Source organism: Pezoporus wallicus, unplaced genomic scaffold (assembly GCF_028554395.1).
Source record: "Pezoporus wallicus isolate ANWC-B61680 ecotype Strahan unplaced genomic scaffold, APGP_CSIRO_Pwel_v1 contig_1851, whole genome shotgun sequence".
Lineage (NCBI taxonomy): Eukaryota > Metazoa > Chordata > Aves > Psittaciformes > Psittacidae > Pezoporus > Pezoporus wallicus.
Window position 1 is genome coordinate 134,450 of NW_026635653.1, and position 26,902 is coordinate 161,351.

The window sequence follows — 26,902 nt, forward strand, 5'->3', positions numbered from 1 at the left end:
CCAGGCACCCAGAAGAAATCTACTTGCTTTGCGTTACTTCTGAGAAGCACTTTGATTGAATGAGTTTCTTTTTCCCAGGTCTGGGATTCAGATGGGAATCCTGGTAGGAAATGGAAATCTGAGGTGCCTGCACACACCACAGCAAAATAGAGCCATACAATAATGAAAGTAAAACACCCTCCCTCACAGAGTATCTCACACTGCCCTGAATCTCGTCCCACATACCGTTATTTTAGAGTCTCTTGCAAGATTTTTTTTTCCTCCAAATAATTTCACATCCCCTCTCTTTGGGCATCTTCTGGGCAATGTTTGGTGGGTATCTGATTCTGAGCTGAAATGATGTATCGCAAACCCACAAATCTGGGAAGTAAAAGCAGAATAAGCAAAATTAACTGGGCATGGCTTGAAAAAAGAAAATACTTCTACACAGCTATTCCTTTTGAACAGGTAAGCAAAAATCAAAGCATCTCATAAATGCGAAGCCTAGACTGGCTAAAGGAATCCCAACAGTTTCAACATGAGGCATGCGAGAGTGAGGATGTGTGCTCATTTATTATGAAAAGTGCTGTTTATTTTTTATGAAGAGTGCTGCAATCTGAATGCTTCCATGTGAGGAGGGAGAGGAAACAACCGGTCAGCTCTTTTCAAGATCCTGTAAGAGTTGTTTCCTCTCCAGTCTACAGATTCACCCTTTTCATGTTTCCCAGGGTCTACACATTATGCCTTTCTTTGCCCAAAATTCATAGCATTTTTATGTCCTATTAAAATGTTTTCCCAGATATGCTTGGTGCAAAGAGGACTGATGCAAAAAGGATAGGTTAGATCTCTAGGTATTTAAAATGATTTCAGTTCCGTCACCTGAACTGGAATTAAGCTGAATTACAACAGCTGAGCAACTGACTGTGAAGGTGGGTAGACCTGCCACTTGGAAAATAATCCCTGGTTTTTGCACACAACCTGGCTTCTTTGTCACCAGGGTTTGACTGGCTGTCACAGCTCCGCGGGAGATACTTGACTCCAGAGCAACTTTTTGCCTCTTCATCTGCTACTGCGGAGCCGGGAGAAGCGGGCTTTCTGCCTGGGGACCGGGAGAGCCGGGTGACTCTGTTACTCCGTCCGGAGGAGCTTTGGCAGCCTGGGGTGCAGCAGCAGCCTCCAAAGGCCCAGTGTGGCCGAGCTCCTGCCCGAGGAGCAGCAGCGCTGCCGCTGGGTGGGGGGAACGGGGCGGCCGGTACACGGCACACACCACCCGGCTGCTCTGGGGCAGGGCTGAAGCGGCGGCCCGGCCCGGGGCGGAGGTTAGCGGAGCTTCGGCCCGTCCCGGCCCGTCCCCTCCCCCTGGCGCCGGCGGAGGGCAGGGGTAGGAGGAGCCGGAGCCAGGGCCGGATCGCGGCGGCTCTAGCGGAGCCCCCGAAGTTTGCGCTGCCGGCGGAGGGCGGCCCTCGGCCCGCCGCTTCCGGGGCTCCACCGCGCCGGGAAGAGAGGAGCGGGCCGGCGGGCGCCCAGGGAAGGGGGTGGTAGCCGGCGGGCCGAGCCGAGATGAAGAAGCCGGACGGGAAGGTGGTGCTGCTGGGGGACATGAACGTGGGCAAGACCTCACTGCTGCACCGCTACATGGAGAAGCGCTTCCAGGAGACTGTCAGCACTGTCGGCGGCGCCTTCTACCTCAAGCAGTGGGGGCCCTACAACATCTCCATATGGGACACGGCCGGTGAGATCCCCGGCGCGGCGCGGGCTCGGTGCGGGGCAGCCCGGAGGGCCCCCTCCCTCCCCGGGCTCCGGCCCCGCGGGCTCTCGGTGTTTCCCGGCGGAAAGGGCCCCATAGAAACTTGCGGGGCGCTTGCCGGGCTGCCCCTCCTGTGGGTGCGGGAGAGCGGCGCTTTCCCCGCCGCCGTCCCAGGCCGGGGCTGCCCGGCGACACCGTCCGTGTCTCGGTCATTTTGCGTGCGATTTCCTTTTCCCTGATTTTGACAGGAGCTGTTGAGGGGACAAGGTTGGGTGACCTCGGTCTGTACGGTGGTTCGCCTCTCCGAGAACCGGAGAGGAGGGGATGGAGAAGCGAACCACGCTCCGCACCGGCGGAGGCGGGGTACCGGGAAATGTCCCTTGGGTGTTCGGGGCTCAGTGCGGTGTTTCGGAGCTGCTGTAAAATAAGTCGGCTAAACCGAATGGTTTGGCAGTAGGACATAACTCTGAAAAGAAACACATTTCTGGCGAGCCAAAAGGGGCCTTGCAGCTGCTAATCCGTAGTATTTTTGGATCTGCTTTGCAAAACGTGGATGTACAGAGAAGATCGGGATGCCTGTTGGCTTTCTTTAGCCTGAGTAGATGGCACTGACTGCAAATTCAGACAGGAGTTAGCGAGGTTACAACTTCTGCTCATCGCTTCTCGCTGCATGCTTTTAAATGTCCAACCGCGATCAGCTGGTGCCGGGCTCAGACTGACAAATGAGCGCAGCTCGCCAACCCTTCAGACGTGGCTTGCTCTTTGAACGCAGCAAGAAGAGCTCGGCACATAAGGATTTAATGCATAGCGAACGTGGGCTGCAAGCAGTTTCTGTCTGGGAGAGCAGCAAGGGGTTGTCTGGCCTGCTGTGCTGTGGCAGGCAGCATCTGCGGGATGCGGGAGGGAGCGCAGGTTGTGGTTTGGAGCTCTGGAGTGGAGGGGTGTGGGAGAGCATAGACTGGAGAAGTGGTTTGTGGTCTCAGTCATGTGAATATCTTGCTCTTGGTTATTAAGTCAGGAAATACCATGTAGAGGGCCAGGCTACACTGAAAAATGAGGTCTCTGAATGTTCCTGCCTGTTAAGTTGACTGTTGGAGAAATAGCTTGTTTTCCTGTTCAGCTAAATTTTCTTGAAATTTTTTAGTGGCAACCTAAAGAATGTGGGTCATATATTCTTGTGAAACCTGGGGAGCTACAGCATCGTGCAATATTCCAGTTTCCTCTTGGTGACATCTGGGAGGGAACTTCATTTGCTGCGTCACTTTGTGTCACAATCTAATCCAAAACGGCTTTTCCTGTGTCAGGAATTGAGAAGGGGGAAGGGGGGAAAGAAAGTGCCTGAAAGTTACGCAGAAACTTTTTTTTGGGGGGAGGAGATGCTTAAGAACTTAGGCTTCTTGCATTCCTTAATCTGTTACTATGATGAAAGCTCTCTACCAGCAGCCCTGGTTTAGATACACTTTCTACATGCTTTGTGGTATTCTTGAGAAAAATCTACTTAAGTTTTAGATTTGTCATGTCCTACTGTGGGGAGTCTCCTATGGGCAACTGCTGCTTGTTTCTAGTAAGCCAGTCCCATGTGAGTGATTAGTGGGCTTTATTTCGACAGAATTATCTTGGTGAGTTTGTTCTTTAGTAATTTCCCTTATGACCTTCTGCTTTTTTTTGTTAGTTTGTTTTTAGCATATGTGATAAGTCTCTCTAAGGCCTCTTCAGATTTTAGAGCCTTTCAGTCGTTTATTCTTATTGTAGTGTTATATTCAGTGTTAGTTGAGGAAATACCTGAAACACCCAAGTGATACCTGTCTCAGGGCAACACAAGGGTTCAGGGCCTTAGCAGCCAAAGTTCCTCCTGCACTCTGGAGCAGGGTCCTGTGATGATTCTGATGCTTGTTCAGTACTGCAGCAGAAGCTCCTGCTACTTCCTAAGCCTCGGCAAGACTTCTGTGGCAGGATTGCTGAAGCCAGTTGAAAAGTGTTGTTGGGTTGCACTGAGGGCAGCATAACTCATCTTCCTCAACCTTCTCTGAAAGAGACATACCTGCTTTCTCCTGTCCTGGTGGAGGAGGAAGGAACTTTGTGGACACTGCAGCTTTAATGTTGGGTCAACAAGGGCATTCATAAAGCCTGCATTATTTATTGTATTTTTTATTTAATTTGTGCAGACCTCACACTTTTGCTGGCCACAACGTGCCTGCAGTCCTTGGTTTGTGGCTCTTACCTCTCTGTGGTGTCACTGTCTTATCTCTGCCAGGTGGCTACCAAGTAAGGCTGTTTTTTTTTTGTATAAGAAGGCGTTTAAAATTTAGCTCTTCTGTCTGTCTATTAACCTGACATTGCTTATTACTGAATGCTTGTGAAGCAGTAACAAGGTGATCAAATACAGATCCATTGTTTTCTCTAACTGCGTGTGCCTCAAGTTATAGTGGAATCCAGAAAGAAAAGATTATCCAGGAGGTAAGAAATTCTCTACTATGACAAAAGTATGGTTCAATGTCTGCACCCCTCTTACCTACCTAAATACTGAGTGCCAACATGAGATGTCTGAATGCTGCAGTAGTAAGTACTTCACATAATGTACAAAGCAGAAATACAGACGATTTGGCCTAGAAAATGAAGGGATACCTGGTCATGACTACAGCAGTAGTTCAGTATCTGGTAAAATACACAGACATGCAAGAGTAACTGGAATGCATGTTCTTTTAAAATTTTCTTGGTTCATGATTATCAGCATTATTTTGGGGACTGTTATCTCCTTAGGAGTCCCATGTATTTTTCTCTCAGTTCAGTTAGGATGGTTATTTGTTGTTCTGGTCTGGGTTAGGAAGTTGGCTGAAACAGTGTAAACTTCAATACACTAATGTAAACTACATTACTATTCCTGTAATAGAGTTTTGTTTTTACAAGATTAGACTTTAGTGATTGATCAGTATATCTGCAGTAATGGTGATGGACCAAAAATTAAGTATGCATAGATATTAGTGTTACCTCAGTTTAATGGCCCATCTTCTGAATTATTTAAAGAATGTGTCATTTTTACCCATCACTCTGCTGATCTTGCATTACTTCTCACTCTGTTATTCAGAAAAATCTCACATTTTTTTCCAGGAAGAATTAATTTTGCTTACCAGAGTGCTTAAAACGCATGGTTCTGTGTTATCTCTCAATAAATCACAGAAAAGCACACCAGACCTGTTTTACCAATTTAGGTTTGAAGTGCAAATCAGTCTAGGGAGGACTCTTCTCTTGGCTCTACATTCGCTCCACTCCTTATCTTGGGAAAATCAGATGCCTACTCTAGTGTAAATTTTTCATGTTCTTAGCCATAAGTCTTGTAAAATGGGTGCGCAGAAGTTGTCAGACTTGATTGTTTCTTCTGTAAATGCACATAGCAAATAATTCCGCATTTCCAGTTTTCCAATCTGATTCTGAGAGAAATTATTTTGAAATTGCATTCAAGTCAAGGAAACAAGCCACAGATGGAAGAACACTTGGGGCAAGTATCATATGCTTGCCATGTACTTATGTTCTTTGTTTTTATCCTAGCCATCTGCTTTTGACTGTTTCTCCATTGCCAGAGGCTTGGATAGTTGGTCTACTGTTGTATTCTTGGTGCGGAGGATTATTTATTCTGATGCTACAAATTATATTTGCTTCTTTCCCGTTTGGTCAGTTAATTCAAATGAATAATAATAATAAAAAATCCATAAACTATAGAAGAAGACAGGAACTGTAAACTTTTAGCCTATTCTAAAGTCTGCTAGATAGAGACCTAGAAGCATCTGAGCTATGCTTTGAGACCCTCATAGTAGTATGTTTGGAACAGTATTTTTCTGAACCAAGGAAAGTAAACAACAGTGTCAGCTAGAAGAATTTTCTCACATGGAATTACTGGAGGCTGGGATGTCAAAGCTGTATATATGTATATATATGTGTGTATATATAACTTCTAGGCAGTGCTGACAGCAGCTGTGGAGTAAACCAAGACTTCCTACTGGGCGTTGATGGCATGTGGCTCTGAGCGAGCACACAGCCTTTTATCTCGGGCAGTGCAAACACGTCCTGAAGTTCTGAGGGTCTCAGTCCTGCTCCATCATTAAACCTGGAATACTAATGCATGGTGGCTGCAGCTAACAATGTTGTGGGAGTCTTGGGTGTTCAGGCATATTTTCTGATGCCTTGGTATTTCACAGGGAAAAACTTGTTTGTTTGTTAGATTCAGTCTCTTCAAGTTGACATTTGTTTATCTGGCAGATAAGTGGTGCCTCCAGCAGCAAGTTTTCTTAATTATTAGTGGTCCCCTGTGTTGCTGGCTTAGCATTAGGGGAGGCAACTGGTAAGTTAATGACAAGTGTTTAATAAAGTTCACTTCATGATCCTGTAGTTACATTTTAAGAAAGAGGCTGGGTTTTGAACTTGCCAACAGATAGTCATGCAGCATTATAATGGAGAAATATAAAGGTTAGCAGGGAAAACAAACTTCCCTTCTTTTCCTTCCTTCTCATCTTGAGCAAGCTGTCTGTATGCAAGAACTGACTTGACTATTTTATTCTGTGAACATTCAGCTATCAGTTCATATTTTTCCACCCTCCACCCCTTCATTTTGCACCTGGAGATTTTTTTTTTAGTGACTTTTTTACTTGTGGAGCTAGCAGGGACAAAGGAGATAAATATAGCCTGGAAAAGGCTATATGAAAGGCTTTTCTGTGACTTGAGTCAGCTGCAGTGTATCTGTGTAACAAGTGCTTACATCTCTTGTGACTGGTTTGCTGATGTCTGATGAATCGGTGCTGGTGAGCGCATGTGAATTGCTCATGGTTTCTGATCTTTGATTGTCAGTGTTATGTTGGCAACTGCCTGTGCTGAGCTTTCTCAGGCTACATCTGAGTGTTTGGCTGGTAAGAAGTGTTAGGTTCCTTCCTAGCTCAGTTAGGCTTTGAGGTTTTTTGGATTTCTTGAGAATGAGGTCAGCCCAGGTAGGCTGGTCTGTCAGCTGCCCTGGAGGTCAACACTCTCCTGCATAGTGAACAAACCAAAGAAAGAGTAGGAAAAAACAACCACAGCTGAAGACCAATGCACCACACACAAGTAGTGAAACTTTCCTGGGATTACTGTGTACAGTTACAGTCCCCACACCTTGAAAAGGAAATCATAAGAGCTGGGGTTTGAAGGGACAATATAGCTAGCTGCCAGGAAAAATCTCTTGTATACCTGGGGAAAAGCCCTGAAGAGAGTTCACTGTCAGCAAGCTCTGTACCTAAAGCCTATGAAGCAGCTTCAGAGGCAGGAATAAAAGTTTAGCTTTAAAGCATCCCTGGAAGCATGGTTTTGTTGTGTGAAACAGTGCACTGGATTGCCTTTTTTTTTTTTTTTTCTTTCTGCAATGCGTCTGTCCTGAAAAGAGCAGAGTAACTTAAGAAGTGATTAGAAATATGGACAGATAATGGATTGTGTGGAGGAAGTTTGATTTTCTCTGTCTCACAACTTAAAAGTACAATGATACAGAGGCAGAGTCAAAGGTAGTAAATTCACTGCTGCTGAAAGTGCTTTTTTGTATGTGAATGAAGTAAAAGTATGGAAATACCTTGTCAGAAGATATTGTCAAAAATATACATCAAAAAGAAATGGGAAAAGTAACACACTTTGTTTATTCACCTGTGGCTAACTTACGTTATTGAAGGAGGAATTTTGTTTCCAATATGTAGCTTTAGTACAAACTCTTGGGAAGGTAGACTAATGGGGAGGGTGAGCCACTTTACTATACTTGGTGCAGCCCTAGATAAATGTCATGTATGAACCTCTGGAGTAACTTATGTATTCCAGCCTCGAGGTTAAATCCCCACTTTGCATGTGGTATTTAATAACAGTGTGCAAAGTGACTGAGGTGTTCTAACCTAAGTGTGAAACTACTTGACCATTTGGTGAGACTCTCTCTGAATATTATCAGTGACCTGGGAGGTTTATGCCTGGCTAAAGCTCTCCAGTATTGTGCCATGGCATTGCAGCTTGATAAACATTAGCAACTTTGGAGTCCTCAGTAGCACCTTAGCTTCTATAACAAAAGAGGTCATCTTTGCTTTCTAATTTTAGCATGGGGGGAGGCCTGAGTTTTAGAGTCTTGTTGTAAAAGGGGGATGAGGGGTTAATATTAACCATTTTCAACTGTCTAGTCTCTCGTGTGCTTGTTTTTCTGTGAAAATTTTGCTTCTCGCCTTTGTCTGATTCAAATGAGTTTTTACAACATCTATCCTAAAGCCATATTTTAAAGCCCCAGATCCTAGGTAGGAGCAATACTGAGAATCTTCATAAAGAAGAGTTTCTGCCTTTGGCATTGTAGCCTTTCTTTCCAGCTTACTGAAGGTATCTCTTTCAAAATGGACTTGACAGCTGAAAGGTTAGTTTAAGTGTTGACTGCCTGCTTTGTGGCAATACTGAAAATATATGAGGGAGGGAGGAACAAACAGTAAAAATGGTTAGTCAAGCAATGTAAATACAATGGCAAAGCTGCTGCCAAAAATTGCAGGCATATGGAAATTAATCTTGCTGGTGAATCGGGAGCAGTAGGAGAAACTGTAAAAGATTTCAGAAGGGTGTCCAAGAGCTAGATTATTCACTTCAGTAAAACTGGTCTCCCAGTTGGGTGTGTACAAAGGCATAAATAGGTGTTCTGTGCAAGAAAACAAGTTATTAATGCCCCGTTGCACTCTTCAGTTTGACTTTAGTATTTGTGAAATGTAAATCTGAGCTGTCTAAGAAATGACCACCCTTTCAACAGTGTGCGGGGAAAACACGTAGACAGGATGTGGTGATTTTTCTTCCCTGTAGTTCTCTTTCTAGCTGAGTGAATAGCACTGTGCAGAACAGCAAAAAGCTTCATTAGCGGTAACGTGAAGGTGAATGTGTACAAAATAACTCATGTTGACATAATTCTGGATATTTCTGGGTACTAGGCACGTTCCCTAATGGAAAACAAATAGCTACTTAAAATTAGTATTGTATGCTTAGGTGGCTGAACCCAGGTGGTCTGGGTTGAGATGCTTTTTTCTATTGACTGTGCAATCAATTTTTACTCCTTTCTTGGAAGGAAAGTCACAGTGGGTGCTTAAAAGCACAGGGCAGGTAACTAGCTGTTAGCTGTATGGGTTTATATTTGCTTCTTTGAGCGCTCATGTATGGTGAGTACTCTTCTTGTTTCATTTCACATGCACATGCATGCTATAGTGCACAAATGTCAATGCCAGGGAGACTCGTAGCCAGCTTCACAGTGCCTTGGCTGAGCTGCTCCTGATGCCGAAGTACCTTTACACATTCTCATCTTAGATCAAGTTGTTTTCATTGCTACAGTTACTATCATGTGTTGAAGCCATTAGCCGTATGAGCTTCCAAGCAATTTCTCCTGTGGCAGTGTTACACCGTCTGAACTGAAGATACACTTAGTAATTCCTCATCTGAGTCACGTTGTACTATTGCAAAATATCCAAACAAGTAACCTTTGTTTGGGTCTCCACACTGAGTCTGTCGCGGATGTATCTGGAGTCATTAAAAATTATGGAGCAGAAAGAATCTTTTCCTCTCCCAAGTCTGAATGATTTGCTTTCTTCCAGATGAACACTGGGTAGAACATCTGGGATTTTACTGAAAGGCATTAAACTTGTGATAAATTCCTTTTCCTGCGCCTGCCATATTAACTAAAACTTCTTTTGTAGAACTTGAAGATAAGCCTAGGAAATGAGATTTTTAACTTGATGATTAAACTTATGCAAGTGGTACTGCTGAGAGCAGAGGGTGGTCAAAGGAAATGTTTTTTTTTCTCTTAACTTGAATGAATTCTTAACCCAAGTAGTTTGCCATCCTTCACCACAGGAGATCCAGGATAGCATCCTTTAGGACAGCCAACTCAATAAGCATACAAGATTTTCTAATCTGACTATCCTACCTGGTTATGGAAAAAAACCCAAATTTAGATGAGAACTTTTTAACATCATTTTTAAAGGGAAATAGATCTTCAGATGTGTTTGTGAATCTTCTAGTGTATCTTTCCATTGCTTAGGAAGCAGACTAGAATTGAAGTTGGCTTTGCATGGGCTGCCAAGGAGCCAGTTATGAAAGAGCTCTGCTGACAGCCTGAAGACCTGTGTAAGCTTGAAGCTAATGTTTATAGTGTTTTGGGTCCAGAAGAGGGCATTAAATGGTCTGCAGACAAGTCTTACAAGGAGCAGCTGAGGGAATTGGGGTCATTTAGTATGGAGAAGAGAAGGCTCAGGGGCAACCTTATCACACTCTGCAACTACCTGAAAGGAGGATGTAGTGAGATAGGGGTTGGTCTCTCCTCCCAAGTTCAAGTGGTAGGACAAGAGGTAATGGCCTCAAGCTGTGGTAGGGAGGTTTAGACTGCATATTAGGAACAATTTCTTCACAGAGAGGGTGATCAGGCATTGGAACATGCTGCCTAGTGAAGTGGTAGAGTTACCGTACATGGAAGTGTTCAAAAACTGTGTGGATGAGGCCCTCAGTGACATGGTTTAGTGGTGGACTTGGCAGTGCTTGGGTAATGGTTGGACTTGAGGATCTTAAAGGTCTTTTCCAACCTATTCGATTGTGTGATTCTATGATTCTGTAAAGCAAAAAGAAGGAAATATGTATTTGAGCTTTTCCCTTTTTACCAGTTCCACTGGAGCAAGAATACATTTTAGTCTAGCTTGTAGCATGGCAGAAACTTCAGGTAGAGGATTCCAGGAGGAGAGATGTTTGAAAATCTTTATTCTCAAGCAACCTAACTTTTGAATTAATGTTTCTATCCTTTGAGGTTGTTTTTGTTCCATGCTTTCACAAATAGGGTTATTTTTTTGTTTTGTTTTGCTTTTTCTGCTCTGAAAATATCTCATCATGTCCTCAACTACAGAGAATGTATCTTTTCTTCCTTTTTTTTTTTTTTTCTTCCCCCCTCCTGCTCTACAGGTTAATGACTTGAATGAGTTGAAGATTGGAATAATTTTGTCTAATAATGATTAAGCATCTGGTATAGATACTTTTGCCTGTTCCCTCAGCCTCTCCTGTTGATCCACTGGCATTCTTTCTTTAATCTGTTACGTGATTCAATATTCCTAACCACTGTTTCTGTGCTTCAGCAAAATCCCACAAAATACAGAGAAAAGATGATGTCCAGCCATTCAACTGCTCGTATATACCTAGTTTAAAAATAAGTCTTCAGTACTGCTGAAATAGCAGGATTTTTTTGTTTTACATTCTGCAGCTGATGACTACTTAGGAATTTTTAGTCATGTATAATATTCAGCCATAGATATTTAAATACTTGAGATTTTATTTTTCTATTAGTTATATCATTATCTGTGAAATGAAGGATGGCTTATTTAGACCTTCAGGAAAATGTTCTTCCTGTAAAAATATATTAACTAGAATCCCCAAACAGTTTTGGAGGCATGGCAAGAGAAATGAACATGTGCTTCACATGAAGAATGCGAAGCAAAAGTTAGACAGACTGAAATAGCCTTTAAAACAAAAGAAATGCTTAAATGCTGTTCATTGGGTAATAATGAGGAACAAACACTCCTGTGTTTCTCTACACGGAGTCAACCAACTTTCATTTCTGCTTAGGCTCACGTTCTTAATCCACTCAGTGACAAAAGTATAAAAACATACCTGTATGGTATTGTGCCCTGGTTACAATGACCTTCAGTTGAGCTCCTGCTTCCCTTTCCCCAGGGGGTTTGGACCAAGTGACTTTCCTTTCTGGTTATGCAGGTTACTTCAGCAATGGGACTGAAGCTTCATGCAGTTAAATGCCTTACGTTGTGAAAATCCTCAGAAGTTCAGTGTGTCAATTCTTCATAATGGGGTCTGTGATCTCGACGTACAAATCTCTTGTTGCTCTCTTCTTGATTGTTTGAGTTAAAAATAAGGCACTTTTCAATCCATTATTTACTTGTTTCCACTTTCTGCCCGTCACTTCCTCTCAAAAAAACCCAAACAAGCTTTTGGTTCATTTGGAAGAGGGAGAAATTACCAGAATCTATAGTGGTTTATAGGGCTTTTTCATTTTTTGACTATGCAGTTGAGACAACATCTTCCAAGCATCATAAAAAGGCTCATCAAATTTTTTGCATTGTTGCAAGGGAAACGTAGGTATTTTAAACCAAACCCACTGGTATAATGAGAGTGACACCATCACCCCCCATCCTGATACTGTCTGTTGCTTATTTAAAAAGGAAATCTCTGATTTTTGAAACTGAAAATTGAAACTTTCAAACTGGTCAGCTCCTCCAGCCCCTGCCAGTATGGTTACTTTGTATTTTTATGAGAAAAAAATGCTCCTGTAAGATTGTCTTTAGGACATGGGGCTTTCCTCCCACAGCAGATAGCTGTATGTGTCCCATTCAGATTGTTTCCCTTATCTTGTTTCCTGTTCTAGCACTGTGGGCCCTTTCCTCATTAATAATAATTAGTTTTATCTCTGAAAGACATCATGGCCAATATACTTGGGTCCCTCTGTATATATTGTAGAGTTCCAGTTCCTGTGCTGAGCAAAGCTGTGCTGCTGCTGTGGGAGAAGAGGGTGGTCTCTGGCTACAGGGAAGGGTGGGAAGGTGCAATCCCAGGCATATGTGAATGGATTGTCCTCAAAGTCTTCCAGGCTGATTACAAAAGGCTAAAAAAGCTGTTGCTTTGGATGCCCTGCTGCTATGTTAAAGGCACACTGGAGATCCCTGGAAATATCTGCAGACTGAGCTTTTTTCAGTGTCTTAAAACTCTCTGGCTGGTGACCTGAAGTGGAGTGCTGTGTGAGGGGAGGGAACACTGGGCTCTGTTAGCCTGTTGCCACTGCTTGTGCTTCCCAAATATTGACAAAAGATTGAAGGAAGTGTCATTGAAGTGGGGCTGATGGAAAATAGGTACAGCCATAGCTAACATTCGTAAGTGAAGCTCTCCTGTGGGTCTCTGAAAGAGAAAGCAAACTTACTGCATTATGATATGACTCTCCTTGGGTGTGCACAAAAAAGTTTATAGCTGCATGTTGGTGGTTTGGTTTCTTATACTTGGGAAGAAAGGATTTGAAGACAGGAGGCTAAAATACATATGATGTGTTTGGGGTTATAGTGGAAATATGAAAAAGGAATGATTCTAATAGATTAGACCATTTAATTTATGGTTGATTACAATCTTAATGCAGAGAGGATCTGCAATCAGTAACAATGAACTGTTTTTCTTCTCTAAAATGTCAGGCCTTAATGAAGATGTTTATTAAGTTCATGGTATTTCCTCACTCAAAACATGGTTGGTGTGTTGTATTGGTTGACTTGGTATGTATCTAGTTACTGTCCTGCAAAAAATCCCATGGGGAATTTTTGATTAAAAAACCCAACGAAACAAACAAAAACCAACCCCAAACCAAACCCCTGTAAAGAGATATCCAAACCAAAGTATCTAATGAGGAAGTTGAAAAACTTAAGTAGAACAGGAAGCATTTCTTGTCTGTGAGGGAGCAGACAGATGCTAATTTGCAAACTCTTCACTGGGACCTGGCAGGAATGCCGGACAAGCAGTAGCATTTTGGAGTGCTGATTGAGATACATTTAGGGGGCAATCTCAACTAAGCCCAGCAAGCTGCTCACTCACCCTCCCCCAGTGGGATGGGGGAGAGAATCATAAAAGTGAGAAAACTCGTGGGTTGAGATGAAGACAGCTTAACAGGGAAAGCAAAAGCCGTGCGCACAAAGCAAAACAAGGAATTCATTCACCACTTCCCATTGGCAGGCAGGTTCAGCCATCTCCAGGACAGCAGGGCTCACCCATAACAGTGAAGACAAACACCACCACCCCAAACATTCCTCCTTCTTTCCCCTAGATACGCATGCTGAGCCTGAGACCATATGGATCTGGGCTACCCCTCTGGTCAGCTGGGGTCAGCTGTCCTGGCTGTGTCCCCTCCCAGCCTCTTGTGCACTCCCAGCCTGCTCACTGGTGGGGTGAGAGGCAGAAAAGACCTTGACTCTGCAAGCACTGCTCAGCAGTAACTGAAACATCTCTCTGTTACCAACACGGTTTCCAGCACAAATCTAACACATAGCCTCGTACTAGCAGCTATAAAGAAAATTAACTTTATCACAGCCAAAACCAGCACACCAGGTTAACTTGCCAGCTCCTTACTGAGCAATATAAAGAATCCAGTGTGTGTGGAGTGACCTCCTGGCCCCACAGTGCCAGTTGAACTATGTTAAAATACACCTGTCTGTGCATTCCTGCCTGTGCTAAGGACCTGCTTCTCGGTTTGAAGGGCAAACTTTGGGAGGGAGTGTGGGCTTAAAAGATCTCTTTTCTGAGTGACCCTGAATGTAAGGACCTGGTAAGAGCCTCTGCTTAGCAACTGTGTGGAGAAGTGGGCTCATCTGCAGTGCCTGTTCCCCTGTGGAAAGGAATTGTAAATTTAAGGAAAAAGTATCAGTTTTCAGGTACTGGAAAGAAAAAACATCTGCTTTTAGTATTCATCCTGTGGAATATGAATTGCTTTTCTGTAGGAGGGACTTTTCTTTGAGGAGATGGATTGGTGTTCCAGTGAGCGCTACAGCTGAAAGGCTTTTTGCACAACCCAGAGCAAGGCGTCTCACGCGGATGAGGCTGTTCTACAGCCCTGTCCCGTAGACGGCCTCTTTGTTACCCACTGCTGGGTGATACTTGACTGTTGAGCTCTGCTGCTGCAGTTAAGTGCTCTGTGCTATTGCTTCCTGCAGAACTCTCCACAGTAAATCCGAAGGGGCTTGGGTTTTCTGTCATAAATTTAACTCACAAGCACCCTGTAACATTTTCTTTTCTGTAGAGATGGTGTTGATGCTGGATTTCAGCTCACGTTCTGGTGGAGCATTGGCTTGTAGACAGGATGATAATGTCCCATAAATCTGGCATGCCCTCATTTCTTTTGCCAGACTTTGGTGTTGAGATAATACATCTTCCTACACAGCTGTGAGGTTTCAGAGGGAAATTGGTCTGTTGTTTTTAGTTTGTGTTTGAGATGCACTCAAGATACGCTTGCTGGTCTGGTGGGGCTGTGCTCAATTCTGTTGACCTTCTACAAGGTTCTGCCCTTCCAGACAGCTGAAAATACATGAACTGCTTGATGCTTCTGGGGTTATTTCCTTCTCTTAAAAATAAACACAGTGCTTTAAGAGACCTAAATAAAATGGGTAGTTTGAAAAAAGTCTTATCTAGCTAAATGAGAAAGTTTGTTAGGGTTGTAGAGGTGTCAGTGGGATCTTTAGCTACAAATAGGTGGGTTTTTATTTTTCTCCCCTCCCTCTCTCCCCCCTTCCCCCCCCCCTTTTTTTTTTTTTTTCTTCCAGTATGAAAGGTTAAGCTAAATTTGTTTTGGGCAACAATGTGTATTTTGCAAGGTCCATCAAGTTGGTAGTAGATGACAAACTGAGCCCTTGGTACCTCATGGTGTCCCACAGCCCATGAGCTGTTCTGAAGAGTATACCAAGTGTAAAGAGGGGTGAAAGTAGTGAAGAATTTCAGTAACCTACTAGCTTTGGTGAGGCACTCATGGTTACAGAATAATATGGAAAGACTGGATGGAGAAAAGAGCTACAGGTATGGTTAATGGTTTAGAGGAATCTGCTAGGGGCAAAGAGCCTGAATATGAAAAAATGTTGATTTCTCTGGCCTAACAAGAAGGTGGTTAGGTTATACAGGAAAACCTTTTAGGGAGGAGTGTTGAGTTTTTCTGGGTTTTGGGGAATGTGGTGGGTTTTTTAGTGGTGGTGTTGGTTTCATTTGGGTTTTTTTAAGAAGATACTTCATGGAGCTGAAAGTCTACCAAAATTCTGAGTCTGAAAGCTGACCTATAACAAGCTAATTTGTGGGATATTAACTTTTCTTTCTTTGCATGCTTTATAGAATATAAATTTCTCAGTCACAAGATGAAGGCTGAGTGAAATTCTATCATCTTCATTACGCTAGAGATCAAGTGTAGTTCTCATTCTAGTCTCATCTCTGGCCCTGCTCTGGAATTTTAATTCTTTTTTCTTTTGTTTTCTCTCTTCTTTCCTATATTAAGTTGTTCTCTCCCTTCCCTTGAGTGTGTCTGAAGGGTCTGTCTTTGGGAACATGTGGAGTGAAAATGGACAAACTACTGTTCAGGGCTGGATTTAAAAGTTTCTGCGAAAATTTAAACTGGCTCATGAGTGAATAATGCAGGATTTGACAAGATGACTGAGGGATGTTTATTATAGTTCAGCTGTGGGTGAATGGGTAATCAGCTTTTTTTGATACCTCTGTGACTCTATGTGCTCTGCAGGGCATAACAGATTGATTAGCACCACTGTAAGCTGTTAGGCATCAGCCTTTAGTTTAGCTGCCTTTAGAAAATTAAGCTTTTACTTAAAAGCACATTTCTCCATATACTATCACACTGTTAACTGTTAAGACCACAGCAATTTTTTTAACCATGTTTCAGTCATAGATTCTTTAAAGGTATACTGTGAGTAAAGGCTGTGTGTCTGAGTCATTTCTTCAGCACATCAGAAAAATTTTGTGACTAGGCATTTATTGTGGAGCTTCTATCAGCACATACCTTGGAAAATAAACCTCTTGAAGGATACGAAATAAAACTAACCCTGTAGCAAAAATACCCTCTATTTTCTGTTTTGCCATTTTTATCACAGGGTTTTCTGTGTGCCCTTTTGCTGAAGAAAAGCGTTATCACAACAAGCACATATGCCAACAAGCCGTCTTCTTCAGATAAAGCTCAGATGATCCTGTAGATCATTAACCACATCTTAGAGTTCAGCATGTGATGTGCAGCACATCACGCTGACATCATTCTTGCATAACCTCTCAGTGTGCTATTTGTCCTAACAATAAAGGGCCCATTTAAGTGAACTTCTTTGGAAAAATAGTTTTATGTGAATTGTGCCAAAGTATCACTTTTGGAATGTTAATTGAATTGTGATTTTAACAGCGATTAAAGAGTTAGTTGAAACTGCTTGACCTTTTGGTATTTTTCAAGTTTGACAAGGAAAAGTTATTCTCAGAAGGGATAGGGGTGTGAAGGGGGTTGTTCTCCCAGCCAGCCAGGTCTTGAACAGGTTGTACTATAATAAGTCTGGGTGTACATAGCAAAGAAGAAAAAAATGGAACACAGTCAAAATAGAATTATGATTGCTTTTTTTCTGATGAAAACTATAAAAGGAGAAGCAAATTAATAACAGTTGGTGCTGTCATTTATTTTAGCTGGCTGTTAAGATGACTTTCCCTTTGCAAAGGCTGTAAACTAGGAATAAGCTTGAATCTGTAAAGGAATTTTGAGAGCATTACTATTAGCAAAATTGTTAATCCTTGTATGGGAAGGCTCATCTTTCTAGCCACTTCACCTACCTTCTGAATTTTAGGGCAAAATCTTTTACATCATATTTTCTGGTACCTGCTGAAACATGCCCCACAAATCTTATTTATGGCATATCAGGTATTTTTAGTTTAGCTATTGTATTTAGAGGGGAGGGGAAAGAATTAGGCTAAAAGAAATTTGGCTATAGTTTTTTTTATTGAATGTTTTACTATTCTTACTCATAGAGTGTAGTGGATTTTCCATTTCCGGTAAGTAAATACCTGTTCTGGGTTCAGGACAGGTATTTAAACCACAACAATACCCCATTTTTCTTTTTCATATGCCTTCTAGTGATTCTTCTTGTTTGTAAAGATTCTGAACTGATTCCTTTCCCAGCCATGCTGGTGGTGATTACAACTCAAAAAAATTGAATTCATATGCTGCCTTTGTATTAGAACAAGCAAAAAGAGCAAAGCCTCATAAAGGATACAGGGTGTGGTGGTGTTTCTTTTCTCTCTAGTTCGTTTTCATGCTCTTTAAAAACTTTTCCATCCTTGTCCTGCTTTCCATATCTGTTTCCATGTCTGGTGTTTTTGTTTTTTTTTTTTTTTGTGAATGTAGTAGGGGGTAGGAATAAATGATTTGTGTTTTTGGTGCCCTCAACTCAAGCAAAAGAAGTAAGAATGAGTTTCTTTTGTTAATGCATGCTGGTAGTTGCTGGTGTGGACTAGCCTTCCAGGGAGCAGTTCTCTTCTCTCGGCAGAATGCTAATAGTTAATTTAGATGCCTGAAAGGGTGTTGGCTTTGTTATGTAAAGGAATGGAAATAAAGGATGAGTTTCCTTTTTTTTTTTTTCCCCCTTGAATATTACATTGGAGACAGGATCCCCAGTAATAGGCCTTGGTGCTTGGTAATGCTAAACATGTCATCCAGTTTTTCCTGAATCCTAGTGCAGCCTCTCCTTTTATTCCATGGAGAATACGTTAATATCTGTTAAATATTCGTGCATAAGTTTGCAGGGGACAAGTGGTTATCTTAAGATAAAAACAGATTAAAAACTTGTGCTTCTTTTTACAATTTTGTTTAAGAATTAATGATTTCAAACAGCTCTTTAGTTATTCATCGCTGTGTGTTTTTCTCACTTTTGATTCCTGTTAGAATTTAGGTTCCCTAATAAAACACATCCCAAAATATACGCACCATGTTATCCCAGCCACTTCTGGATCACTGATGGTAGTTTAGGAGACTTCTACAAACGAAACAGAACAACAGAACACAACAAAGCCAAAATAAAACCCAAAACAATTCTCTTTAATATTTGTATATGCACAGAAGGGTACAGCCTAATCTCCCAGGATAAAAGCTGTTCTGGTACCATAACTCATAAATTTGGGATTATAGTGGCAAGACATTTCCTGTTTCATCAAGACCTTTATCTGCCTCTAGTTAGATAAGTAGTTGGATTTTCTCAAGTAACGTATCAGGCTGTTCAGACAAAATCAGATCAGTTAAATAGAATGTTTTAATATTTGGTTGAATGCTATTCTAGAATCTGACAGTCGATTGCATAGGATTTCTGCATGTGAATTCAGCAGGGACTATATTACAGTGACATAATGTAATGCCACTTTCAGATCAGGAAAATAGTCTTACATTCCTCCTCTATAACAGCATACTGAACTCTTGAGATCTGCCTTTTATTCAAGTGTCATGGCATTAAACATATTAGAAAGCACATTCTGCTTCACTGTTTATGGTTTGCAAAGCTTTCTCATCTGTGGCAGACAGTTAAATATATTGTTGGTTCCTCTGAATCTGGGACTCGCCTCCATTTGAATATTGTGATCTTTTTTTATGAGGAGGTATTTGTAGCACTTGAAACAAATGTCCTGTATCTGTTTTTCCCCCCTGGATGCCAGCCTCTAGGGGAGGAGGAGAAGGTCTCATGCAGTATATTTCCTTTATCTGCATAAAAGCGGTAGTATAAATACCTAAATGCTGTCAGGCTTGGATCCAAGTAACTTTGGACATAAGCTTGTGAATAACCGCTATTAACGTGTGCATGGTGGTGAGACCATGTGTGCAACATGGTGGTGCTTCTTTGTGTGTTCATGTTTGAAATTGGAGTGTTAATTGTAAAAGTGTTTTTGAATAACCCCCACTTTCTAAGACCAGAACTGAGGGAATTTAAGTAATTAATGATTATGCAATGGATAAGTTCTAGGCATTCTGGTCACTGATTTTTGTGTCCAAGGGAAACACTTGTTAGTGGAGGTATGGTATTTCTAATACAATAATTAAAGCTGACTGAAGGTCAGGGCTCAGTTTTATCATGATTTCTTATCTTGCCTAAGTGAGAAGTGAATGATTACTCCTGTTCATGTGGCTTTCTTGCTCACACGGAACTGCTGTTTTGCAGAAGCAGCTTTACAAGCCTAAAACAATTCATGTTTGTAGAGTGGCAATGTTTGCAGGGTCTTGGGAATTTCATATTCCTTCAGAACTCAAAGTATTTATTCATTAAGTTAAAAATACCTAGGTTTAAGGGAAGAGATGGTCTCTTTCACCTTTTTAATCTTCTTTTATTATGAGATAGAGATACTTGTCTTAGGAATTGAGAGTAAGCTCTGTTTAGACATGGAGTGGGCTTGTCCCAGTTGTATGTTGCATTGAACCCATGTTCTTGACTGTTTCTGATGGTTTTTCTTTGGAGAGCTATATTAAAGAATTTTCCTTTGTTCATTGTTCGCTTAAACCATGTGGTTGTTATTTTCTTCCATGTGTAGCTCTTTCTACTTTAAAACATGAAAGTGAAGCCCTTTGGGTATAAAGATCAGTATTTTGCTATGTTTACGTTCTTGGCTTTGGCTAAGACATCACTATATGTGGTTTTTAATAACTTAAATAGAAGCTCCTGAATTAGGGCACAGTTCACACCCTGAGTGTTGATTCATATCTAAGTATGAACAAAATAAATGTTGTCTTGATTTTTAGTAGAGCTAGAGATATCTTGCATTCTGAAACTTCAATTACACAAATATCTTCTATATTGTAGTGCTGTGAACATATAATAGTAGGCGAAGGTGGAGCTTAAATGAATTTTCCAGTTGCTCAACTTTTAATTGTTTTGGTGGTTGGGTTTTTTGGGGGTGTTTGGTGTGGGTTGGTTTTGTGGGTGTTTTTTTTCTCCCCTCCCAGAGACTTTCATTCTTTGGGGAATTTTGTCTTGGAGGAAAACCAAATGTTGCCGTTTTTGTAATCGGGAAATCATGTATTCAGATAGCTTCTGGATATATAAAAATTGAGCACTCCAGTGCTTTCTGACTCATTTGTTTCAACTAATTCCTACTTATGTCCTCCATGTTAATCCTTTGGGATGGAGAGCTTTATTTTTATCCCCAGGTAACCACAGGCATAGTCTGCTTCTTAATAAAGCTCCTGACTTCAAGGGAAATGTGATAAAGCCACCTAGAAGAAATAAATACCAATCTTGAACAAGGTAATGAAGAACTCAAACTTCATCATTGTCAAATCTTGAGAGCCTGACTCACTTCTGGGCAAGGAAACTTTTCTGAAACCTGTATGGACCTTTATTGTTTGTTCTTTAATAGTCAGTATATATCTCGGTGTACGTGCACAAACAGAAGTCTCAGTTCCTAGCAAAATTGTTTCCCCTAGTGCCCTTTAAAGGGCCACAACTTTACTGCTTTGTCTGCAAACAGAGGGAAACGTTGTTCCCTTTTTAAAAGGGAGCTTGTTTGTCTGCTCTTGTGATCACGCGGGTGTTCCTGCTGAGGTAACTCAAGAGCGTCAGGGTCACCCTTTGAACCTTTATCTACTGCAGCTGGATCCTCAGCTCTCATTTCTTTCTGATACTGGTTTCTGTGCTGTGTCATGGGTGTTATACTTTCCGTTTTCTTTCCTATTTTAGCAATCTCCTTAGGGCACAGTTCCTGTCTCTCTTCGTGTGCGCTCAAGTTCAGACTCTCCTATAAAGGAGAAAGAGAATTTGAGGGCAAAACCTAACTGATACCTTCTGTTTGTGTTAATTCCTCTCTACTGTCCAAATTACAGTCTTGCTTAAAGTACAGTGGAAATCCTTGGAACATACCTGATTTATAGACTGGAAACTTTCTGGACAATTTTGCTCTCTTGTTCATTTTTAATGCAATAGTAGTGTGCTGCTTTTGCTCACTTCTGTGTACTTTTCCATGCTACATACTTACTTTAGGAACTCAAAATTTAGAACCCCTCTCAGACAGCAATGTCAGAGTAACAACTTTTTTCATTACTTTCTGGAAGACCTTTTTAGCTCTTTAGTATTTCTGGTGTCTTATTCCCTCAAGACTTAAAGGAACATTCCATTTTGCATTCTTGTATGTGCTCAGCACCAAGAGATTTAGAACTTGTTCTTCCAGCAGAGGATTTCTTTAAAAGAGTGTGTGTGTGTGTGTGAAGTTATGCTACTTAAGAAGTTGTGCTGAAAGCCTTTGAAGAGGTGGTATGTAAGAAACATTCAAATCAGAGAAAGCATTCCTGTGGGCTGCTGTCTTCCAGCTGAGAGGCAGGGTGCTGTAGGAGGCTGGCTGGACTAAAGCCTCAGCCTTAAGTTGAAGTCCTTGCACACTTAAAATCTAGCCTTGAGTATTTATAAGGCTGGTCTCTTGCAAGGTCTACTTTTCCCTTCTTTCTCTCTTGGGTTTCTCATGAACCATCTGGTTCTGAAGTCCATTTGCCTCAAATTCTTTGATTGGCTTGTGGCAGCCATCATAGGACTTCAAAAATGCTTGGTGACTGCGCTGCTCCTGAGTGGGTGAAGTCTCCAACAGGACTTCATAGACTTGCTGGAAGAGCCTCTGAAAAGCTAATGGTGCTGCAGGTAGAGATAACGTGATAGGGTATTTGAACTGCTGTACACAAGGCAAGATATAAAGATGAAAAGAAAACTGGAAATTAGTTTTGGGTTGCTTGACTTCAAGAAATTTCCCTAACGTTGTGCCTTTTGTGGTTGATTTGATTCTTACGCTTCCTTTGATAGCAAGTTATTTGATAGTTCTGGAGCTCTTCCTTGTTATCTTTATTTTTTGAAAGGGTGAAATCATTTAATTCTTAAGTTCAATGTTTACCATTTAATTTAGGTAATTGTGAAAAATGTACATGGCTGGAGTGGTACCAGATGGGTCCAGGGAGAGAAATAACTGGCCCTTAAGAAAGGGGTGGCTGTTCTCTTGCAGTAAGTTTTTCACCATAATGTCTGATATTATTTTGCCTGACAACTTAGGGACAGATAAGCTTTTAGTTTAAATACTTTGTGTAGTTTTGAGGTTTTTTTTCCACATCTGGGGTTGTTCCATTCCTTAAGCAGCAGAAGTGGTGCGTACAAGGAAACTGTGCTGTAAAAATACATTATGCATATTTTCTGCATGTAGATTGTGCTGTGTGGGTGAGCAGGAGAGACTATCCATAATTCCTCTGACATAATTAATCCCTTATGCAAGGTAAATTCTTCTTACTGTTTCCTTCCCCCTTTCAACAGTATCTTACTTGTAGAAGTAGCCAGTTTGTAGTTAGAGTTTAAAAGTGTAATGGTTTATATTATGCTGTACAAGATTACATTAGCATACAAATTCCATAAAACAAGTAATAGTATTGTTCGAGTACCCGGTTGCTGTAGCAAATCATTCTGGGCGCTGGATTTTGTGGCTTAGGCATCTGAAGTGGAAAGATGGAGGAGGATATATGTTCCATTGTGGTTTCCAGACTGCAGTATAACCAGGGTTCGGATGAAAACAAAGTAGGTTGCAGCACAAACTCCTACTGAAAAATTGGAGACTTTTAAAGACTTGGTTGCAGTGCAACTGAAAGCAGAACTCTAAACATGAGATTGGAGGAGAAAGTGTAAAAGCACTGACCCCTTCCCTGTAACCCACTCTCCCTTGCCTTTACTTCTTTACACCTAAGCAAGGTCATATCAATCCCCCCGCCCCCCCCTTTTTTCCTACCTACCAGCTCATTAGTTAAAGAATTTCCCGGGGGGGGACGGGGACGACAACAAGCTGGAGATTATACAAAGTTGCACAGAAGCTGTTCTCGCATTTTTCTGTACTCCGTTCATTGAATTTTTGACTTCTGCAATGTCATATAACACTTCCTGCCAGTCCTTCACTGTGCGGGAAAGTAAACTACACAAGGATTTTTAATTTTTTTTTTTTAATGTGAAATCCTCATTTTCTGTGTTACGAGAAAGAGTAAATAGTTGTTCCTGGGTTAATTTCTCAGCATTAGGTCTGAATTTATAGACATTGTTCATACCTTTTTTCAGTCATTCACCAGCCTGAGAGATTCCACAATTTTTCTTTATGCAAAAGCTTTGCATGCTTCTGAGCATCCTCACCAGCTTCTTTTTATACTTCTTTATAGTGTAGTCTGAACCTTTTCAAATCTGTTTCTCTGGCAATTATCAAAATTCCATTAGTGTTGAAGGTATGGTGAGCTTTGAATTTCATGTTCATAGAATCACTGAATGGTTTGGCCTGGAAGGAACCCTAAAGACCATGTAGTTTCAACCCTCACTGCCATGGGCAAGGACACCTTCCATCACGTTGCTCAAATCCACATCCAGCCTGGCCTTAAACACTTCCAGGGATGGGGCAGTCACAGCTTCACTGTTCTAGCTTGATGTTTTCCAGTTTTGTTTACTGATAATGATGAACACTTTGTCTGTTTTCTGGCCACTGAGTCCTAAAGTTTGTCAAAGGACTTACAATAATTACTCAAAAGTTTGAAGTTCTATTCCTGACTGGAGATAGGCTCTAAGTTACTTTCATAGTGTTCATGTACATGTGCAGATGTGTTTTTCCAATATATGCTGACCTGTATTTTTCAGCATGAATTTCTTTTATCTTTCCTACTCCACAGCTATTTATGAGGATTTCACAATGCTGTTAACTTGTGGTTAGTAGCTTTGTACAGAAAATTAATGTATCTAGATCACTTCCAGACTTCCTGTAGATGGAGGCTCTCTGCGAAGAGGCTATAAAAGAAGAGCTGAGAAATAATGATGATTTTAAAATGTTTAGAAAAGTAATGTTGTGTTTGTTTTTTTTTTTTTCTCCCCTTCTTCAGTGACCTAAGGTTGACTCTGATGGCTGGTTGAAATCTAGCGTGCTCTGTCTTTTTCTCAGTCAAGTTTTGGGGAGTGAAGTGAACATGCTACAGTAAATTCTACGTGTAGCAGGTATTTGGGGAAAGCTGCAGTTCTTGATAGCAAAGGAAACACTTTGTCTTTTGCCTCATTTCCCTTAGTCCTTTTGCAAGTACTGAAGAACATTGTTTACTTCCCAGAATTTAAAGAAGAGTCAGTTTTGTCTTCCAAGGAACAAAGCTGAAGGAGACCATCAAAGCTTAGCTGGAAGTGCTGGTAGATATTTGCTGACTGACAAGGAGGAAGAAATGTTTGTTATTAACTGTTGATTATTGAGTGATGGTTGGGGCAACCTAAAACATAAATTACTCCTAAAATGTAGTTAGGGTTCTCTATACTGTGTATGTTTAATATCCTTAAAAGGGGTGAGTACTTGTGATGGGATAGGTGCATATTAATACATACAGGCTATATACAGCAGCATTAAAGACAACTATTTTCCTCTAAAGTAAATGTACCTGAGAACTGTGGGCATGTAGTATAGGGCTTACAAACGCCTTCAAAACCTAGGAAGAAGTGGATTACTGACTTTGATCCAGATTTCTGAACTGGATATACTTGGAAGTGTACGTTGAATTTATAGGAGTAATAAGGTCTAGCAGAATTTGAAACAGCAGAACTTTTTTTTTGTGTATAAATTGTTAAATAGGTGGAACGAGCCATCTGCGTATGCAAGTAGGGTAGTTGTTAATGTGTCATAAATAAACTAGTATGCAGTTTAATAAAAAAAACCCAAACCCTTTTCTGCTGTCTGCAACTGTGAATGTTGTGTCAGGCTTGCTTACTCGTCTTTACAGATTACCTGATCTGCAATTGAGCAAGCAGTGAGCCAAGCTGTTCTGCAGCACAGTTGCACTCTCAAGGGAAAGCAGAAGAAAAAAACTGAAAATGCTACAAATAACACTTTTTTACCTTCACTGCTCCATCCAAATTGGCAAAATTGGCTTAAAATTCCCTAAACTCTCTCACTTAGTTAATAACGTAGCTTGCAGCACACTGACTTAATGTTGTGTTTAAACCTTTGCCAGGACGGGAGCAGTTTCATGGCCTCGGGTCTATGTACTGCAGAGGAGCAGCTGCTGTGATCCTCACGTATGATGTGAACAGCCTCCAAAGCCTGACAGAGCTGGAAGAAAGATTCTTGGCGCTGACGGACAGTGCGAGTGCTGACTGCATTTTTGCTATTGTTGGAAATAAAGTTGACCTCACCGAAGACTGCGCTTTGCCACCGGATGAAAATAGACCTGAGAAGCCTGTTGCCAGCTGCAGCTCGAAGGTGCGAAAACAAGTCTGTGCAGAGGATGCGATTGCGCTCTATAAAAAGATACTGAAATACAAAATGCTAGATGAGAAGGATGTTCCAGCAGCTGAGAAAATGTGCTTTGAGACCAGTGCAAAAACAGGATACAAGGTAGACTACCTCTTTGAAACTGTGTTTGACATGGTAGTCCCAATAATTGTACGCCAGAAAGCTGAGGGACCACCGCAAACTGTAGACATTACAGACTACAAGCCGGCAAAAAGGACAAAATCTGGTTGTTGTGCCTGAATCATTTACATAATGTAAGAAAAGGGGAGGGATTGTTCTCTCCAGCAAACTGAGGAGTGTCAAGTGCTTGCAGTTCACAAGAAAGGAACAGTCAAAGAATAAATAGACTAAAATGGTGTCTGTGGAAAAAAAGAAACAACCCAAAAACCAACCAGCCAAACAAATCTGACCATTAAAGGTTTCTGGGAAGCTCTGTGTATGAAAATGGAAAGTGAGTGGAATTACAGAGGAAGACTTGCCAGTTTCCAGGGGAGTGGATCTGAAGACAAATGGTGTATTAGTACAATTGGTACAAATGACATTAACTTGAACAGTTTTGAAGGAGTCTGATTTTTACTGACTTGCCATTTCATGTTGCATGTAAATGATCTGTTTGTATACTCAACAGCTTTCACATTATTGTCATCATTCCCTTTGCGATTCTGACTTTGGGAGGTTGAAAACACAGCACTTTTTTATTCTTGACAAAAAATAAGAAAGAAAAAAAGAAAATCCAGGTATAATTTATATTTGTAGCTAATAAATCAATTACAATCTTTTTATGTCAGATGACAGTGTAAGGCTCAAAAGCTGAACTATTAAAATCACTGTGGATACGTACTCTTCATTTGGAGACTGTTAGTGTGAATTCCCCTTTCATAGTGGGCTTTCATGTATTAACAGACAGCATCACAGCTCTTGCTGCTGTAATTGCAAGATGTAGGAGGAAGTTTTTCTTTCCTTTTTCTCTTGAAATTCTTTTTAATGTGGATAGCAAAGCTTTTTTTGGGGAAGGAAGTGATTTTCTATTTGTCTGCATTTTGACCTCTTTATGGTGCCAGTAGAATGCCACATGTTGAATACCTGTGTTCTGTCTCCCTTCCAATTCCTCCTTCGTTGTGCTCAAGGCTGCAGCTTTGATGTTTAGCAGCTATGCATGACATTGCCGTCTTCCTGGAGGGAAGTGAGGACTTGCATTTTCTGATGTGAAAGTGTCTAATGCAGGAGGAAGGAAAGAGAAACTGCCTTTTGTGGAGTAGAAAGGTACATGAAGGAGCACTAACAAGGTTTCTCTCCTGACTGCAGTAAAAAGGAGAAGCTAATACT

At 41.3% G+C, this 26,902-nt stretch overlaps 1 protein-coding gene across 1 annotated transcript; it reads left to right on the forward strand.

The window, feature by feature from the left end:
- Nucleotides 1–1,361: 1,361 nt before the first annotated feature.
- Nucleotides 1,362–26,421, forward strand: RAB20 (RAB20, member RAS oncogene family). The gene is made up of 2 exons (XM_057397217.1): nt 1,362–1,711; nt 25,296–26,421. The coding sequence occupies exons 1-2, from the start codon at nt 1,540–1,542 to the stop codon at nt 25,814–25,816; spliced, it is 693 nt and encodes a 230-aa protein (XP_057253200.1). The 5' UTR covers nt 1,362–1,539; the 3' UTR covers nt 25,817–26,421.
- The last annotated feature ends 481 nt before the right edge of the window (nt 26,422–26,902 follow it).

What these genes read in the sequence shown, in the direction of transcription:
- RAB20 (XM_057397217.1), top strand. Translation starts at nt 1,540, where the DNA reads ATGAAGAAGCCGGACGGGAAGGTGGTGCTGCTGGGGGACATGAACGTG. An exon ending in CTCCATATGGGACACGGCCG is followed by an intron (nt 1,712 to 25,295) that starts GTGAGATCCCCG and finishes AACCTTTGCCAG; the next exon opens with GACGGGAGCAGTTTCATGGC.